General features: G+C 63.1%; 1 protein-coding gene across 1 annotated transcript; it reads left to right on the top strand.

Moving 5' to 3' along the window:
• Positions 1 to 2,671: 2,671 nt before the first annotated feature.
• Positions 2,672 to 13,505, top strand: GRIN2C (glutamate ionotropic receptor NMDA type subunit 2C). The gene is made up of 12 exons (XM_028130643.2): positions 2,672 to 3,103; positions 5,063 to 5,661; positions 5,950 to 6,064; positions 6,951 to 7,162; positions 7,269 to 7,434; positions 7,761 to 7,914; positions 9,195 to 9,320; positions 9,524 to 9,753; positions 10,096 to 10,256; positions 10,733 to 10,920; positions 11,799 to 12,031; positions 12,423 to 13,505. The coding sequence occupies exons 1-12, from the start codon at positions 2,705 to 2,707 to the stop codon at positions 13,503 to 13,505; spliced, it is 3,666 nt and encodes a 1,221-aa protein (XP_027986444.2). The 5' UTR covers positions 2,672 to 2,704.
• The last annotated feature ends 4,783 nt before the right edge of the window (positions 13,506 to 18,288 follow it).

Genomic DNA, 18,288 nt, shown 5'->3' with positions numbered 1-18,288 from the left:
AGCTGGTGGGCTCCGGACCCGGCAGAGGGGGCCCTCCGTGCCGGTGTGTGTGTGTGTGTGTGTGTGTGTGTGTGTGTGTGTGTGTGGGCGCACGCACAGGTCCGTGTTCGGAGCTTGCCAGAGATTGGGGGAGCGGGGGTAGAGGGTGGGGGAAAGTCCTCCCCCGGGCCATGTAGGGGGCCCATGTTCATCAAACACTAACTTCTGCGTTTGTGAAAGGAATGGGCCGCAGGTGGGTGGGCAGAGCTCTCTAAGACAACAGTCCACTGTGGGGTTGGGGCAAGACTGAGGGGCAGTACCTGCCAGGGGCAAAGGGCGGCTCCCCAACCCCAGAGGTGGAGGGGGGGGGAGGCAGTGCACCTGGCCTAGAGCCCCGCCCAGACCCTCCGTCTTCTCACCCCGCGTCCAGAGCCTGGATGGACCAAGGCCGGTGCCAAGTGGGAGAGGGACCGCGGCTGGGCTCTGGCGGTTCTGGAATTCTGTCGTGGAGAACAGCCTGCCGGGGCAGCAGAGCAAGGCCGGGAGATGAGGACGTGGGGGGTGGCAGCGGAGTGGGGTCCATGGAGGGGAGGGCACGTGGTCAGGGTGTATGGAGAGCTGTCCATGGGGCCCGGATGTCTGGCCTTCATCTGCAGATGTTAGGAAGCCACTGTGCTGTTTGAGGAGGGGTGTCGTGGCCGGTGGGGCCGGTAGGGCGGGCGGGTGGGGGTGGAGAGGTGAGAGGCCAGGGGAAGGCGAGTGGCAGGTGGCACTGGCCAGGGCTGGGGTCCGACCCTCCTGTCTTGCAGTGGCTGGGTGCCGCGTGGTGACAGTGTCCTGGAACCTTCCCATTGCTATTTGAAGCTCAGAGACTGGCCTGCCCGGGCGCCTCCCTCCGGGGTCTCTGTGATCACTCCTGGGGAGAGGCACACCCTGCCTCAACTTCCTCTGCTCCTCCGCTCCAATCCCGGAGGACACGCTCCCGTCAGAGAGCGTCCTGGGCCGTGCCCACGAGCTGAGAGCCGGGGGCATGCTGTCCACAGGAGAGAACGTGAGAGCTGCAGGTGTCATGTAAAGATTTCTCTAGTCGCCTTAGAAAAAGTAAGAAACAGGCGAACTTGATTTTAATAGTATATTTTATTTAACTCAATGCATCTAAAATGGTATTAATGTAATGCAGCATAAAATGATTAGTGAGATATTTTACTTTCTTTTTTTCTTACTAATCTTCCATCTCCAGTGTGTATTTCGCACTTGTGGCACCCCCATGCAGATGAGGAGTTGCATTTCTGGTGCCCAAGTCCCAGGGGAGGTGGCTGCTGTACTGGTCAGCATGTCTCTGAGCTCAGAGCTGGAAGGCAGAGGTTGCGGCGGGGGGGGGGTGTCTTAGGGCTCCCAGAGGGCGGGCAGCCTGCGGGGGCTGGCGGTGTGGGCACAGGTGGGCATGACAGGGTGTAACCTGCAATCCCTGGTGGGTGGTGGCTGAGTGTGGTGTGCCACGGCACCCTTAGGTGCCCTTCCCAGACTCACTGCGTCTCCAGGCCGACAATGTGCCAGGAAACCATACACGGGGGGATCTCGAGGGCACCGAAATGCGTACAGTGCTCCCTCCCAGCCCCAAATCCTCTTCTCGGACATTCAGGCAGGCCCGCCCTGGTCGCCCTTTGGCGTTCCCGTTCAGAGGTTCCGCTGGGGATGTGATGAAGATGGAGAGGGCGCAAAGCTATGGCCGGTGGCCAGCTGGGAGGGAGAGCTACGTCAGTGGGCACCGCTCCCTGGCTTGGCTCTTGGTCCCAACCCAAAGCAATGGCATTCGTGTAGCAGGTGGACACGGCAGGCTCTGGGCTCAGGCGTCAGAGGTCCCACATAGCAGTGGTGGCCTGGGAAGCAGCTCGTGCGTCAGACACCGACCCCAGCCCTGCACAGGCCGGTGGGGTCACCCTCTGCTGTGGAAGAGCTGCCGCTGATTGAGGCCCTGGGGGAAGGGGAGGGATGGCCAGTGCAGGAGGAGGCGGCTCTGTGCCAGGCAGGGCCACACAGAGCAAAGCCCCTTGGGGTGTTAGATTCAGTTTATAATGGAGAATGTAGCGGTGGGGGGGGAGAGAGGAGGGGGCAGAATGTCATAAGAGCCGCCTTTCTTCACCCGGCTGAGGGCTGTCGCCTACAGGATAAGGAAGCTGATCACAGTGGGCGGCCCTCACACTGCTGTGAAGTGGATCCTGTGATTAGCGCAGGCAGTAGAATGTGGCTCAGAGAGGGTGAGCAACTTCCCCAAGATCACCCAGCTAGTAAGCCGCAGAACTGGGACTTGAACTCGGGTCTGTTCCACTCAAATCCATGCACTTGGACACCAAACCTTCCTGGGGCAGAACCCAGCTGGACAAGTTTCCAAAGGTCTGGCTTTCTGGCCAAGCGAGCTGTTCAACAGCTGAGTGGGAGTAACGAGCACGTATCGTGGCTCACGTTCTTCCCAGCCCCCACCTTCGGCGCTGCCCTGGGAGGCTCAGCTAATCTCTGCCTCTTTCTCTGTGTCTGTCTGTGTCTGTCCGCCTCCCTCTGCCTCTCTTTGTGGAGGGTTCCCCCCTCTTCTCCTCTCTCCTCTGGATGTGTGTCCCTTTGATTCTGCCGTCACCTCCTGTCTGTCTGTTCATCTTTTTGTTCCTTGCCTCTCCCCCCCCTCCCCCCCGTGCCTCTCCTGATCTCTCTGCAGGACACGCCCGTGGATATGGGTGGGGCCCTGGGGACAGCCCTGCTGCTCACCTCACTCCTCGGTGCCTGGGCAGGGCTGGGCCCGGGGCAGGGCGAGCAGGCTGTGACGGTGGCCGTAGTATTTGGCAGCTCGGGGCCGCCCCAGGCCCAGGCCCGGACTCGCCTCACCCCCCAGAGCTTCCTGGACCTGCCCTTGGAGATCCAGCCACTCACCGTGGGGGTCAACAACACCAACCCCAGCAGCCTCCTCACCCAGATCTGTGCGCTCCTGGGTGCGGCTCGCGTCCATGGCATCGTCTTCGAGGACAACGTGGGCACTGAGGCCGTGGCCCAGATCCTCGACTTCATCTCCTCCCAGACTCACGTGCCCATCCTCAGCATCAGTGGGGGCTCCGCTGTGGTCCTCACCCCCAAGGTGCCCATTCAAACTCGTGGCCCCTCGTCCCTTGGGCCTGGAGCCAGGCCGGGGCTGGGCGAGCATGGCTGAGTCTGAGCCGGGGAGAGACTTAGGCCTTGGGAAGTTGGAATAGGGTGGGACGGGCGGGGAGGTGCAGACCAAGGGTGTGGCATGGGGGAGGGAGGAGAAGGCTGGGGGAAGGAATGTTCTGGAAGATAACCATTCTGGGCTGCTTCCCCAGGCTGTTGTCTGGATGAGCGGTGGGCAGGTGGCAAGCCCACCTCTGGCTGTGCTGGCAGCGCTGGCCTCTCTTCTCTCCGCTTCCCTGGCCTTCCTTGGCCGGGCTGTAGACTCAGGGGTGGAGGGCCAGGCTGGGCAGGGGACCCAGGAGATGCCCCTGCAGGAGAGAGCATCCAGAGGCCGCCACTGTCTGAAGCATGGGGGAGGCGTGCCCTCACAGAGCTTACATCTGCGGCCACAGCAGCATAGTGTTCTGGAGGAAAAACACAGGACACCACAGGGGAGTCAGCGGGGGCCATCTGGGTAGGGGGTTCAGAGAAGGTCTCTTAAGAAAGGATGTGGAAGCTGAGACCTGGAGGATGAGGGGACGGCATGCTGTGTGGGTGGGACGGATGGCAGGGAGTGTCCCAGGCAGGGGCAGGCGGTGGGAACACCCCGAGGTGAAGGACAGAGAGGGGCCTGGAGAGGGAGGTGGAGTCTGACCCCGTGGGAGGACATTGGGGTTTTGCCCTAAGTGGGGAGCCGAGGAATGCGTTCAGGGGAGACTGACCTGAGTTGCCTGTCTTTATGATTATCTTTATTATGGAGCGTCTTGAGCACACGTGCAGGCAGCAGAGTATATTGGCCGTATGTGCCCCATCCACCCCTGACCGGCCCTGCCCACCCTTACCCCCACCCAGGCCGCCCTCTGCTGTCATTGAAGCAAAGCCCACACGCCCTATTATTCCATCCATTAATATTTCCGGGTGTATCTCTGCTAGGCAAGGGCTTTAAAAGAAACCACCATCTGTTATCACACCTAGAAAATAATAAAAATTCCTTAACATCATCAGACAGCCAGCCACTGTTCAAATTCCCCCTCTGGTCTCATAAGTGCCATGGAAGCTAATTTTTGTTTGTTTGTTTGTTTGCATCAGGAGCCAAGTTAGGTTCCCCTGTGGAATTGGTCCATGTGACTTCTGAGTCTCTCGCTTTTTTCCTTGACTTTTGTTTGTTGAAAGAACTGGGTTACCTGTTCTGTAGAATTTCCCCAAATTTCCTTTTTAAAGATTGGGACAGTACGGTGAAATCTTGGAGGGGCCGCGGTGGCCGCAGGGAGCCCTCACTTAGGGGCGTGCCTAGCATTAGCCTTAGAGCCGCGGTTTGCGCTGGCCGGGCCGGAGCCTGCGGTGCCCTGGACGCTGGTGGTGGCGGAGGTGGAGGAGGAGGAACGTCCTCATCCCCAGGGCTCCGTGGAGGCTGGTCCTTTCCCGGTGACCTTTGGGCCGGATGTCAGCTCTCAGCCCGGTGGTTCTCCACCCTCAGTTCCTTAGAAAGACACTCCAGCCAGCGCCCCAACTCCGAGAATCCGATTCCGTCGGCCAGGGAGCTCGAGAATCACCTGCAGAGCTTGTTGAAATGCAGATTCCCGGGCGCCACCCCCAGAGACTCTGATCCAGCAGGTGTGCGAGGCGCCCCAGAATGTGCATTTCCAACAAGCTCCCAGGTGACGCTGGCGAGAGCGTTTAAAACACCCTCCAGGGGACCGGATGGGCCGCCGTGGTGAGGAGCCCCGGCTGGGGCGGGAGGGAGGTTTTGCGGGGCAAGGCCTCCCTGGGCTCAGCGCAAAGGCATCGAAGGGCTGACCGAGGGAGCCGAAGCTGGGGCGCGGGCGCGGGGCGCGGGGCGGGACTCGGCTCGCCCCACCCACCCCGCCTCAGGCCCCGCCCCGCCTCAGGCCCCGCCCTCCGCCCGCAGGAGCCGGGCTCCGCCTTCCTGCAGCTGGGCGTGTCCCTGGAGCAGCAGCTGCAGGTGCTGTTCAAGGTGCTGGAGGAGTACGACTGGAGCGCCTTCGCCGTGATCACCAGCCTGCACCCGGGCCACGCGCTCTTCCTCGAGGGCGTGCGCGCCGTCGCCGACGCCAGCTACCTGGGCTGGCGGCTGCTGGACGTGCTCACCCTGGAGCTGGGCCCCGGCGGGACGCGCGCGCACACCCAGCGCCTGCTGCGCCAGATCGACGCCCCGGTGCTGGTGGCCTACTGCTCGCGCGAGGAGGCCGAGGTGCTGTTCGAAGAGGCGGCGCACGCCGGCCTGGTGGGGCCCGGGCACGTGTGGCTGGTGCCCAGCCTGGCCCTGGGCAGCACCGACGCGCCCCCCGCCGTCTTCCCCGTGGGCCTCATCAGCGTGGTCACCGAGAGCTGGCGCCTCAGCCTGCGCCAGAAGGTCCGCGACGGCGTGGCCATCCTGGCCCTCGGCGCCCACGGCTACCGGCGCCAGCACGGCGCCCTGCCCGCCCCGGCTGGGGACTGCCGCGGCCACCCCGGGCCTGTGAGCCCTGCCCGGGAGGCCTTCCACAGGTGGGCACCTGCGCGGGGCATGGGGTGCGCGCTTCAGGGGACCTGGGTGGCAGTGAGCTTGGTCTCGCTGGCCACACCTCCCACTGGCTGTGTGCCTGGGACCAAGGTACCAGGGTGCGATGAGAATGGTGGCGGTCAATACAGGGAAACAGAAGCAGACACAATAAATGCTCCCTGTTGTCAGGTGGTGAGGCAGATGGGCGGGGGTGGGGGGTGGGGTGGGTGTCAGAACCTGAGCGGGGCTGCGGGCAGGCCTAAGGGAATGCCCGGCTTCTCTCCCGCTTGCAGGCACCTACTGAACGTCACCTGGGAGGGCCGGGACTTCGCCTTCAGCCCCGGTGGGTACCTGGTCCAGCCCACCATGGTGGTGATCGCCCTCAACCGGCACCGCCTCTGGGAGATGGTGAGAAGGGGGTGAGCCCAGGGCCCCCCCCTCTTGTGCCCACAGCTGAGCAGAGTCCCCTCTGCCCCTCCCCCAGCCCCTCATCCCCGGGTCTCAGCTGACACATTTCCCCGGGGAACCCTTCCGGGTCCCCAGGTTGGGTGAGGCCCCTCAGCTCTGGGCTCCCACACACCCTGGCCCCCCTCCACTGCAGAACCTCCCTGCCACCTTATCACATAGCCCTGCCCCTGTGGGAGGAGTAACCCGCAGCTGTGCTGGCCCCGCTGACATGTAAACAAACAGGATTTGGGGAGATGGGGGGGGGGGGCTTAAGTAGAGATGCGTGCAAAGCATTATGGGAGTAGAGAAGAAAGGCAGGAATTAGTTCTGCCTTCAAAGGAGGAAACTGGGGAAGGCTTCACAGCAGTTGGGACATTTGGGCTGGGCTGTGGAGGGGTGAGTAGGAGCCCACCAGGAAGAGACACTGACCTGGTATGGACACAGGAGCAGAGGGTTTGGCATCTTTAAATGATGAGGAAGAAGAGTGGGCGATGGGTTAAGGACTTTATACTAAGGTCAGGAAAGTGGGTGTGGCGAATGAGTGACAGACTCCGGTGTGGGCTCCAGGCAGGCGCTGGGCGCCGGCGGCCGTGTGGAGGCTGGACGGGACAGCGCAGGGACTGGAGCGGGAGGAGGCTGCAGGGAGCCCTCCCTTTGGCCCACGCCCTGCCCCTGGCCCCGCCCCTCCTGCTGAGCAATGTCCCGCCCAGGCCCTGCTCTGTCCTGCTCCAAGCATCTCGAGGTGAGGGACGGGGGTTCGAGGCCCTGGCGGCCCCACCAGAGGCCTCGCGGAGGGCGGGAGGCCTAGGGCTGGCGGTCCCGGGCTGAGGCCGGTCACCCTGCGCAGGTGGGGCGCTGGGACCGCGGCGTCCTCCACATGAAGTACCCAGTGTGGCCTCGCTACAGCGCGTCCCTGCAGCCCGTGGTGGACAGCCGGCACCTGACCGTGGCCACGCTGGAGGAGCGGCCCTTCGTCATCGTGGAGAGCCCGGACCCTGGCACAGGCGGCTGCGTGCCCAACACCGTGCCCTGCCGCCGGCAAAGCAACCACACCTTCAGGTCCGTGAGAACCCGGGAGCGGTGAGCGCGTGCCGGGCTGCGGTGCGGTGTGGGGAGCCAGGCGGGGGGCGCGGCCGGCTCTGACTCCTGGCGCTCCCGGTGGCAGCAGCGGGGACACAGCCCCCTACACCAAGCTCTGCTGTAAGGGCTTCTGCATCGACATCCTCAAGAAGCTGGCCAAGGCGGTCAAGTTCTCCTACGACCTGTACCTGGTGACCAACGGCAAGCATGGCAAGCGGGTGCGCGGCGTGTGGAACGGCATGATCGGCGAGGTAGGCCTGCCCCGGGTCCGCCTGAGCTGCCCACCAGCCCGGCTGCCCGGGCCCCGCCCCCCGCTCAGCCACCCAGCTGCTCCTCGGGGGTTTCCTCCTGTGTAGGGGTCCTCGAGGGTGGGACCCCGGCCCAGCTCCCCAGGGTCTCCCAGCTGGCAGGGGGGACCGGGCTGTCACCGATGAAGCCTCTCGGGTGGTGAGCCCTGAAAGCGGAGCTCTGAGGGCCCCGGGAGGGAACTGACTCGGCTGGTGGTGCAGGAGGGGGGGCCGGGAGGAGGCTGGGGCGAGAGCTCCAGTGTGGGAGCCCCGCCTCCCCGTGGCCCCAGGTGTACTACAAGCGGGCAGACATGGCCATCGGCTCCCTCACCATCAACGAGGAGCGCTCCGAGATCGTGGACTTCTCCGTGCCCTTCGTGGAGACGGGCATCAGCGTGATGGTGGCGCGCAGCAATGGCACCGTGTCCCCGTCAGCCTTCCTGGGTGCGCTCGGGCGGGCAGGGATGGCGCCGGGCAGAGGGGCCCACGCGGTGGCTGTGCGGAGCGTGGGTGGAGATGGGGAGGAGGAGGAGGAGTGTGGGGTGGGCCTCCGGGGCAAGCACAGCAGTCTCGGTGCCCCCGAGCCTGAGTGTGGTGCGGGGGCGGGGGGCTGGAGGGGAGTGGGGTGAAGGGGGCCCCAGATGAGCGACAGGAAAGCCAGAAGCAGGCTGGCTTCAGGACCGCCTCGTGGGCGGGGGCAGCGGAACAGGGAGACGCTCCTTGGGGCGTGGAGAAACCCCGGAGCGTGGGAAGTGGTGCTAGTTTCTGACCTGACTAGGAAATGGGCATCGTAGGGCAGCCCCTGTGCGGTGCCACGCTGGGCGCGGGGAGGCAGCCACAGCCCCGCCTCCCCAGAGCGCCCCGTCGGGAGGTCAGCTGGGATTGCAGTGGGGGGTTGACAGAGAGCCGGGAGGACAGGTGAGCCCCTCCTTCGGCCAGGAGCACAGGAGGGAATCCCAGCTCTGCCCCTTCCTGCTGTGTGGCCTTGGGCAAGTCGCTGAGCCTCTCTGAGCGGGTACCGCTGCCCCTTCATAGATAGGCATCGCACCAAAGGAGCAGGTGCTCATGGCAGCAATGGCTTCTCGCCAGGGGGACTGACAGGGTTTGTCAGAGGCTCAGGCCGCTCTCCCAGCTTCGGGGGCCTCGGCTTCCGTGTCAGGAGAAGGAGCGAGACATGACCTCCGAGGCCCTGGGCGAACAGCCAGCTCCTCCGCGTGGGGCCAGGGAGGGGAGCTCCAGAGCAGGAGTGCGGGCAGCGGGCTGGCGCAGAGGGTGGCGAGGACGGAGCAGTTCCTTGGGTTTGCCGATGTGGCTTCCTGGGCTGAGGCTGGGGGCGGGGTGGGGGGGGTCGGGAGGGGGTACAGGTGAAGGCAGTTGCAGGCAGGGGGATGAGCGGGGACGGGAAGGAGCGTGGGGATAGACCTTCTTTTCCTGAAAGGAAGTGGGGGAGGAGGGGGGAGGAGAGCCAGGGGCCGGGTGAAGTCAAAGGGAGGTGTCCTGGGAGGGGGTGATGGGACCCTGTTCCAGGGCAGCTGGGATGGGGAGACCAAGAATGCGGGAGAGCCTGACCTCCCTTGGGGGGTGGGGCCTCTCCTGGGGCTCTGCTCAGGCCTCGGGGCTGACGGAACCTGCCTTGGCCACGGGGACCCACCTGTCCACCTCGCGCTCTGGGCTGTGGGGGGAGGGGCAGCGCCCAGGCCGCTGAGCCGCCCCCTGGTTCCCAGAGCCCTACAGCCCCTCGGTGTGGGTGATGATGTTCGTCATGTGCCTCACCGTGGTGGCCCTCACGGTCTTCATGTTCGAGTACTTCAGCCCCGTCAGCTACAACCAGAACCTCACCAGCGGCAAGAGTAAGCGCGCACGCGGCCTGGGAGGAGCGGGCGGGGCCGGAGCATCTCCGAGGGGTGGGCTGCCTTGCCCTGGGGTGGGGATGGCCAGGGAGGGGGTCCCCACCCAAGACAGCGGGGGGACAGGAGCTGTGGAGTCGGGCGGGCTGAGACCTGGCCCCTCTGGGCTGGGCGGGAAGTCCCAGCGCCCACCCTCTCACCCCCAGAGTCCGGGGGCCCCTCCTTCACCATTGGCAAGTCCGTGTGGCTGCTGTGGGCGCTGGTCTTCAACAACTCGGTGCCCATCGAGAACCCCCGGGGCACCACCAGCAAGATCATGGTGCTGGTCTGGGCCTTCTTCGCCGTCATCTTCCTGGCCAGCTACACCGCCAACCTGGCCGCCTTCATGATCCAGGAGCAGTACATCGACACGGTGTCCGGCCTCAGTGACAAGAAGGTTCTGGGGCCACGGCCAGCGGGGGGCGGGGGATGCCCGGGGCAGGGGCAGGCCTTGGGTGGGACACAGGACAGAGTCGGTAGAAGGTGACCTGGAGGCCAGAGCAGGAAGGAGCTGGGGAGCCTGGTGAGGTGGGGGGTGGGGGGAGGGGAGAGATGGCTCAGGTCCCCTGACAAAGTCTCTCTTTATCCTGGCCTCAGCTTCCCCACAGGAGTGGCCTGAGCAGAATCTAAGACCATTCTGCTCAAGTGCAGACCATGGGGCTGGGACTGGGGGGTGGGGGAGGTGGTGCCTGGAAGGCTCGGGGGCGGGTCACGGATGGCGGCCGCCCTCTGCCCGCAGTTTCAGCGGCCTCAGGATCAGTACCCACCCTTCCGCTTCGGCACAGTGCCCAACGGCAGCACGGAGCGCAATATTCGCAGCAACTACCGGGACATGCACACCCACATGGTCAAGTTCAACCAGCGCTCCGTGGAGGACGCGCTCACCAGCCTCAAGATGGGGTGGGTCCTCAGCCCTGCACTCCCCTCTGTCTCTCCCCACGGCTCCCCTGGCCAGCTCCGTCCCTGCCTGGGAGACCCACGCTGGGGACAGTGGGGCTGGGCTGTCCTGTAGGACTCCTGGGGGCGGGCGGTGGGGGGGTCTCAGGGCAGAGTGAAGCTGGAAACAAAAGCGGACGCCCTCAGGTGGCCCAGATGTGCAGCTGTGGTGCTGGCCAGGGTGCGGCCTTGCCCTGAGGTGGAGGTTGTGACCTTTTTAGGGTCTTAGGGACAAGAAGGGCTGGGCAGAGAGGGCGTGTCCTCTGGGGGTAGAGAGTCCCCTGGCCTCTCTGAGGAGGAGGGTGGGTGGGGTCCCCGAGCTGTGGGAGGGGCTCTTCTCTCCATCCTGGACCCAAGGGAAGCAGGGAAGGCTCTGGCCATCCACCCCCCTGGGTGCTGGCCCCGTACGATCCCTGCCTGAGGGCTCCGCCTGTCCCTAGGAAGCTGGACGCCTTCATCTACGATGCCGCTGTCCTCAACTACATGGCGGGCAAGGATGAGGGCTGCAAGCTGGTCACCATCGGCTCCGGCAAGGTCTTTGCCACCACCGGCTACGGCATCGCCATGCAGAAGGAGTCCCACTGGAAGCGAGCCATCGACCTGGCGCTCCTGCAGTTCCTGGGGGATGGTGGGTGCTGCTGCCGCTGGGGGCTGGGGGTCCAGGGTGGGCCGCCGAGGCTGGGCGGGATGGCTGTTCAATGGCTGGTCAGCATCACCACCGTTCCCGAGCCCCCAGGACCTGTGGACAGGGAGAGGGCTCTGGGGTGAGAGATTAGGGCAATGTGTGTGTGTGTGTGTGTGTGTGTGTGTGTGTGTGAGTGAGGGGGTTTGGGAGACTGGATGGCGACCTGGGGAAGAGATGGCTTTGCCGGGAGGGAGTGGGCAGTAGGGTTGGGGAGTCCCTGGAGGGCGGGAAGACAGGAAGGAGCTCAGGCCACAGTGGGGTTGGGGTGGCTGAACTTTCTTTTCCCATCTTGAGACGACCTGGGTAGAGCCAGGGCCTGCCTAGTCTGAGTTGAGGCCCAGCTGGACCTGCCCCCCAAAACCCAGAGAGAGCTTTGAGTTCAGAGTCCAACCCTGTGAGGTAACGAATGGTCTGATTTCCCGTCAGGACCAGAGAGCAGCGAGAGAGGGGACCACGGAGGTGTTGGTGGTTTCCCCGGGGGCCCAGGCCTTCTGTCTGTGTGCCAGCTCCATGCCTGGCATGAGGGGCCAATACGTGTTCGATGAATAAATGAACGATAACATGTTCCCAGCCAGCAAGCTTTTACTAGGCCTGAGGGGGCGGGGATGTCAAAGGCCGGCACTGCCCACTCAGCCCCCCCCCTCCCGCCCCCGCCCCGTCCTTTCTTCCTGCTGGTTGACCCCCGACCCCTAACCCTGGGCCTGCCTGGCCCTATCCCCGTGGTCCTACAAGGCCTGGCACCCCGGCTCCAGGCCCTGCCTGCTCAAGGCGTGGGTGAGCATGGGGAGGGTCCCTCCTGAGCTCCGTGTGCCCCCGCCCAGGGGAGACCCAGAAGCTGGAGACGGTGTGGCTCTCGGGGATCTGCCAGAACGAGAAGAACGAGGTGATGAGCAGCAAGCTGGACATCGACAACATGGCGGGCGTCTTCTACATGCTGCTCGTGGCCATGGGGCTGGCCTTGCTGGTCTTCGCGTGGGAGCACCTGGTCTACTGGAAGCTGCGCCACTCGGTGCCCAGCACATCCCGGCTGGACTTCCTGCTGGCCTTCAGCAGGGTGGGTGCCGCCCCGCCCCTCACAGCACCAGCTTTAGGGGCACCGGCCCGGAGAAGTCAGAGGCAGCCATGGCCCCATTCCACAGATGTAAAAACGGAGGGTCCCCGAGGGGGCCTGGCCTGCGGCATCACAGCCCCAGGGAAGCAGAGCTGCGCCCGCTGGCCCCCTCCCCGCCTGACCGCCTGCGTGGCTTTAAAAGGGGGTAACTTCTTGGAGCCGCAGAGAGTCCTGGGTAACCTCACAGCAGCACCGTGCCTGGCACTGGGGGGCGCTTAACAAGTGTTAGTTGCTTCCTAGGACTTGGAGGTGCCTGGGCTGGTGCCTCAGGCAGGGAGGGCCCCCCCCCCCGGAGAGGCGGGGCGCTCACAGCGGGTCTCCCGCCCCCGCCCAGGGCATCTACAGCTGCTTCAGCGGGGTGCAGAGCCTGGCCAGCCCCGCGCGGCCGCCCAGCCCCGACCCGTCGGCCGGCTCCGCGCAGGCCAGTGTGCTCAAGATGCTGCAGGCGGCGCGCGACATGGTGACCACGGCCGGCGTGAGTAGCTCCCTGGACCGCGCCACGCGCACCATTGAGAAGTGGGGCAGCCGCCGCGCGCCCCTGACTCCCGCCTGCCCGGGCCCTCGGCCGCCCACCCCGCGCCGGCCCCCCGACCCGGGCTCCAGAGGTGGCGGCCGCGCCGCGCTGGGGCGCAGGACCCCGCAGCTGCTGGGCCGCCCCCCGACGCCAAGGCCGCCCCTGCCCGACGGCTCCCGGGTGTCGGGCCGGCCCGCCTGGGAGGTGCGGTGGCCGGTGCGGACCCGGCGCTGCGGGCGGCACCTCTCGGCCTCCGCGCGGCGAGCGCTCCCGGAGCGCCCCCTGTCGCCCGAGCGCTGCCACTACAGCTCCTTCCCTCGAGTCGACCGGTCGGGACGCCCCTTCCTCCCGCTCTTCCCGGATTCCCCGGAGCCGGAGGATCGGCCCCTGCTCGGGCCGGAGCAGCTGGCCCGGAGGGAGGCCCTGCTGCACGCCGCCTGGGCCCGGGGCCCCCAAGCGCGCCACGCGTCCCTGCCCAGCTCGGTTGGCGAGGCCTTCGCCCGGCCCAGCGCGCTGCCCGCCAGGTGCGCCCGCCCGGCCTGCGGGCGCTGGGCGCAGGCGCAGTCGATGTGGCTGCCATCCTACAGGGAGGCCTGTGAGGACCGCGCGTGGGCAGGGGTCCCCGCCTGGCCCCACAGACAGCACGCCTGCCTCTACGCCCATGCCCACCTGCCGCTTTGCTGGAGGGCTGTCTGCCCTCATCTCCCACCCTGTGCCAGCCACGGCCCCTGGCTCGCCGGGGCCTGGGGGCCTCCAGGGCACAGGAGCAGGACCCTGGGGCTGAGTACAGGCTACAGGGACAGTGGGGGGCCGGGAGAGGTCAGCAGGGCGGCCTGTGGGACGCAGGGCCTCCTGGGACCTTGCACCTGGAGGCGGATCAACAGCCTGGAGTCAGAAGTGTGAGGTGTCGCCTGCTCTGGCTCCCGGTCAGCTGGGTCCTCCACGTGGCACTGCCAGCGCTAGGGGCGGGCAGGCTTGGGCTTTTCTGACTTTTGCCATGAAATCCTGGCCATGGCGCCCCGCGACAGTGTCCTCCGTGGTCAGTTGAGTGACCTCAGCAGCCTCGGGTCCTAGTGTGGGCTCGGTTCTCGCTGTCCCCTCATCATGCCCAAACCTTCCCCAGGACCTGGAGTCAGGGAGCAGCAGGGGTCGCCCTTCCTGCTGTCAGCCAGTCCTGGTCCTGGCTGCGGGCGGCGGGGGCTTGGTGTGGGAGCACGGAGGCTGGAACCCGGGGATGGGGCGGGGCTGGTCTGCCCCTTTGCTCCACTGGCTGGAGTTTCCTCTCAGAGCGTTGGGACATTAAACAAACCTTTTACAACCCGCTGGTCCTGGCTTCCTCATTCTGCATCCTTTGGACACTAGGAGCATCATGGGAGTATCCCAGGAAGGGCGTCTGCCTAGAGCCATGGTCGGCAAACTGCGGCTCGCGAGCCACATGCGGCTCTTTGGCCCCTTGAGGGTGGCTCTTCCACAAAATACCACGGCCTGGGCGAGTCTATTTTGAAGAAGTGGCGTTAGAAGAAGTTTAAGTTTAAAAAATTTGGCTCTCAAAGAAATTTCAATTGTCGTACTGTTGATATTTGGCTCTGTGGACTAATGAGTTTGCCGACCACTGGCCTAGAGCAGGCGGGAGCTCCCTCTGGGCGAGTATCGGGGAGGAGAGGCTGAGAGAGGCTCCGGGAGCAGAGCCACTTGGTATTCAGAGCCAGGCCCACCCACCCCGGTGCCAGGTGTGACCCATGTGCTCCGCACGGGGCTCTGCTAGTGATGGATGGAGTTTCCCCCGCAGTTTCCTTTAAGAGAGGCTGCTGCCAGGGGCCGTGGGTGTCCTTCCTGCCAGGAGCTGGTCTGGGAGCCTGAGTGTCGTGGTGGAGATGGCAGAGGGAGGTCTGTAGTGGGGCTGCTGGCATTCCCCCCCATGATGGGGTGCAGGGCTCCGCGCTGCCTGCTGGTTCCGGAAGCCTGGCACAGGGGCTTCCCAGGTTGGGCACGGCTCAGCCTCGCTGGTACTGGGACTCTCCGGGAGGGAGGTCAGAGAATCGGCCCACAGCCTCAGTCCTGCTCCTCCCTCGGGGCTCCCGGCCCTCCCTCCTTCCTCTGTCACATGTCATTAGCCCTGGACCTGATGGCTCTTGCTTGCAGTTCTCAATGTTTCCACATCCGCGGTTCCATTTAGCTCCCACAATGACCGTGAAGCGAGCGAGCAGGCCCTCGTCCTTCCATTCATTCCACGAACCCAAACCCGGTGAGCGTGATTGTTGCCATCGGGCCCTTTAACTGCAGAGCACATAAAGCCCGAGGCCTGGCCATTCTCGACAAGTTCAAGTTCAGTGAGGCGGGCCAGACAGTAGCCCCATGGAGTGGGGAGGAGGCCGGGGAGGGCAGCGGGATGCCACCACCGTGAGCAGCCCCTGCCCAGTGCCCTTTCCTCACGTCCCCTCGTCAGACTCGAGGCTCCACTGCTGGGACTGGGCCACGAAACCTGGCCACGTTCTGTTTGGTTTTTAGAGCGGAAACGGTAGCGTGTGGGATATTGCTAACACCCTCCCCCTCTTGACTGGAGAGCCTGACACCCCCAGGATGGGTGGCAGGTCCGTTGCTGTCCGTCTCCTGTTCTCTGCCCTCTGGTGTTTCATGGATCCAGGTCCAGACCGGGCTCTGTCTCAGGCGGCAGGTACGAGGCCAGCACCTGGAAGGGAGCTTGACGTGGGTGGCAGCCACTGGTGGTGAGAGGGTTAACTGCTGGCCACCGGCCTGACCCCTCCAGGCCCGGGGTCTGCGCACAGCTCTGGGTGGCAGGCAGCAGCAGGTGGGGCTGGGGGGACTCACGAGGTCCAGGCTGCTCTCCGCTCGGTGCCCAGGATCATTAATAACCAAGAACTGGAAAGATAATTAAGGGCCAAATGTGGAACCGAGCCTGCTGTTGGCCGCTCCGAGGAGGTGCCAATCCTGCTCCTGGGGCCAGGCTCTTGGCCGCCTCGTTCCTTCTCTAGGAATGAGTTCTGGGGACAAGCGAGCCTTACGGGAAGTAGGGGCAGGAAGGACGCTTTCTGCAGCTTCAGAGCTGGGCTGGGCTGGCTTCCCAGCCTCCTGCCCCTCCGAGGCGGCACCGAGGAGGGTCCTGCACTGTCAAGGGGAAGGGACGAAGGCTGGCAGGAGGGAGGAGGGGGCTGACCATGTCAGGGAGGCCGGAGATGTCCAGTCACCATACACAAGGGCCTGTGTGGCAAAGAGCAAGCTGCATCCCCCCAGACAGACACCCCGATGCTGGTGGGACCCCGGAGAGGCCCTTGGTCACTAGTCTTAGGTGTAGGGCATCTTCACTCTCTCACCCTGTTCCCTCCTGCGGCTCTGGCGCTGGGCCCTCTCCGTCTTTCCTGAGCAGCTCATGTCCACGCCACCTTTTTCCCGGGAGCCAGGTGTGTGTGGGGGGAGAGGGCGCAGAGCTTAGAAAAGAACGGGCACGATGTCCTTGGTCAGGAGGCCTGGCTCTTTGTTTGTTTTTTTAGGTTATTATTATTTTTAATCTGTATTGTTGAGAGTATTACAGTTGCCCACCCCCTTCCCCCCCATTGTTCCCCCTCCACCCGGTTCCCAACCCGCACCAGGCCTTCACCATCCTACTGTCTGTGTCCATAGGTAAGATCTTTGGTTAATCTCCCCCCCCCCCCCCGCGACTTCCCTCTGAGATTCATCAGTCTATTCCATGCTTCCATGCCTCTGATTCTATTTTATTCACCAATTTATTTTGTTCATTAGATTTCTTGTTCATTTTGATTTTTAGATTCAGTTGTTGATATGTATTTGTTGCCATTTTATTGTTCATATTTTTATTTCTTCTTCTTCTTCTTCCTCTTCTTAAAGAATACCCTTCAACATTTCATGTAATACTGGTTTGGTGGTGACGGACTCCGTCAGTTTTTTCTTGTCTGTGAAGCTCTTTATCTGGCTTTCAATTCTGAATGATAGCTTTGCTGGGTAGAGTAATCTTGGTTGTAGGCCCTTGCTATTCATCACTTTGAATATTTCTTGCCACTCCCGTCTGGCCTGCAAAGTTTCTGTTGAGAAATCAGCTGACAGTCCTATGGGCGCTCCTTTGTAGATAACTGCTTTTCTCTTGCTGCTTTTAAGATTCTCTCTTTGTCTTTAGCCCTTGGCATTTTAATTATGACGTGTCTTGATGTGGGACTCTCTGTGCTTCCTGGACTTGTAAGTCTATTTCTTTCACCAGGTGATTATTTCTTCAAATAGGTTTTCCATATCTTGCTCTCTCTCATCTCCTTCTGGCACCCCCATAATGCAAATGTTGGTACGCTTGAAGTTGTCCCAGAGGCTCCTTACACTATCTTCATATTTTTGGATTCCTTTTTCTTTTTGTTCTTCTAATTGGGTGTTTTTTTGCTTCCTCATAGTCCACATCATTGATTTGATTCTCAGACTCCTCTACTCTCCTGTTGAATCCCTGTAAGTTATTCTTGTGTTCGCTTAATTTCTGACTGGTTCTTTTTCATTCTCACTAAGACGCTTGAAAGTCCCTGTGTGGGCTGTGTACACTGTCTTGTAGTTGAGCCTTGATTGCTGTTGGTGTCACTGGGAGGAAGTGAACGCTGTGAGGACCAGGTACAGTGGGAGAGCTGTGACAGCAGCTACAGTGGGAGAGCTGCTGTGTAGGAAACACCCCTGTGGAGCAGGACTTGCTTCAGGGGGGCTTTGGTGCTCACTGAGTCTGCCCCTGAGTGTAATCTGCTATGGTCTGAAGCTGTCCACGGGGTGCACTGGCTCTAGGGCCTCCAGGGAGGTGCAGTCAGCCACTGCCTGGGGCCACCCTGCAGGAGCATTTGTATTGGGCTTGGGGGTGCCCAGACGAGGCCCAGCTGGGAAGCAAGGCAGGCTCGTGCTAGTGCTGGGTCTTGGGCCTTTTTCTGATAGGCTTGGGGCACGCTGGCCCAGCTGCAGCTTGTTTAGAGATTTTAGCAGTCCGAAGCCGGGGCAAGGACAGGCCACTTATATGCAAAAGCTGCTGCAAACAGGTTGGGTGAGGCTTCCAATCAGATGGGGCTATAAATTGGATGGGGCGGGGTCTCAGGGAATCACAAGGGTGGAGCAGAGATGGCTGCCAGTCAACCCTACGACCTGGGAGGTCCCAGCACAGGAACAATGACCTCTGGGAGCATCTCCGTCTGGGAGAAAGCCGCCCCTGAGTTCCTGCCCTGATGCCAATCTAGTTCCTCCCTGTTTGTGTCTGGAGCTCAGAGGAAGCGGGACCTTGTAAGTTCAGCTCATGTGCCAGCCCTTTAAAAGGAACAGCTGTCTCCAGCAGCCTCCGTGTCTCTCAGCCCCCAATCCTGCTGGTTTTTATAGCCTGTAGTTATGGGGCCTTTTCTTCCAGCTCTGGGAGCCTGGGCTGGGGGGTGTGGTGGGGTTGGGACCCCTTGCTCCTCATGGGCGGTCTCAGGGTAGACGATCCCCCTCCCAATTAGAAAAAAGGTGCGTGACGGTGTCAGACCAGCTGGTCCTGAGCCTCTGCCCCTCCGACCAGCCTCAAAGTGCTTTCTCCTTTTCTAGTTGCAGAACTTCCGTTCGGCCAGTTTTCCGGCCGTTCTGAACGATGGTTGTTCTGTATTTTAGTTGTGATTTTGATGTGGTTGTGGGAGGCAGCGAGTACAGGCGTTTACCTACACCGCCA

This window comes from Eptesicus fuscus, chromosome 20, assembly GCF_027574615.1.
Source record: "Eptesicus fuscus isolate TK198812 chromosome 20, DD_ASM_mEF_20220401, whole genome shotgun sequence".
Lineage (NCBI taxonomy): Eukaryota > Metazoa > Chordata > Mammalia > Chiroptera > Vespertilionidae > Eptesicus > Eptesicus fuscus.
Note: the sequence above shows the minus strand (reverse complement) of the source record. Positions and strands in the feature narration are given on the sequence as shown.

Coding starts and splice junctions, on each gene's coding strand:
- GRIN2C (XM_028130643.2), top strand. CDS start 2,705: ATGGGTGGGGCCCTGGGGACAGCCCTGCTGCTCACCTCACTCCTCGGT. Junction 3,104..5,062: donor CTGTGGTCCTCACCCCCAAG/GTGCCCATTCAA, acceptor CTCCGCCCGCAG/GAGCCGGGCTCCGCCTTCCT. Junction 6,065..6,950: donor GGCACCGCCTCTGGGAGATG/GTGAGAAGGGGG, acceptor CACCCTGCGCAG/GTGGGGCGCTGGGACCGCGG.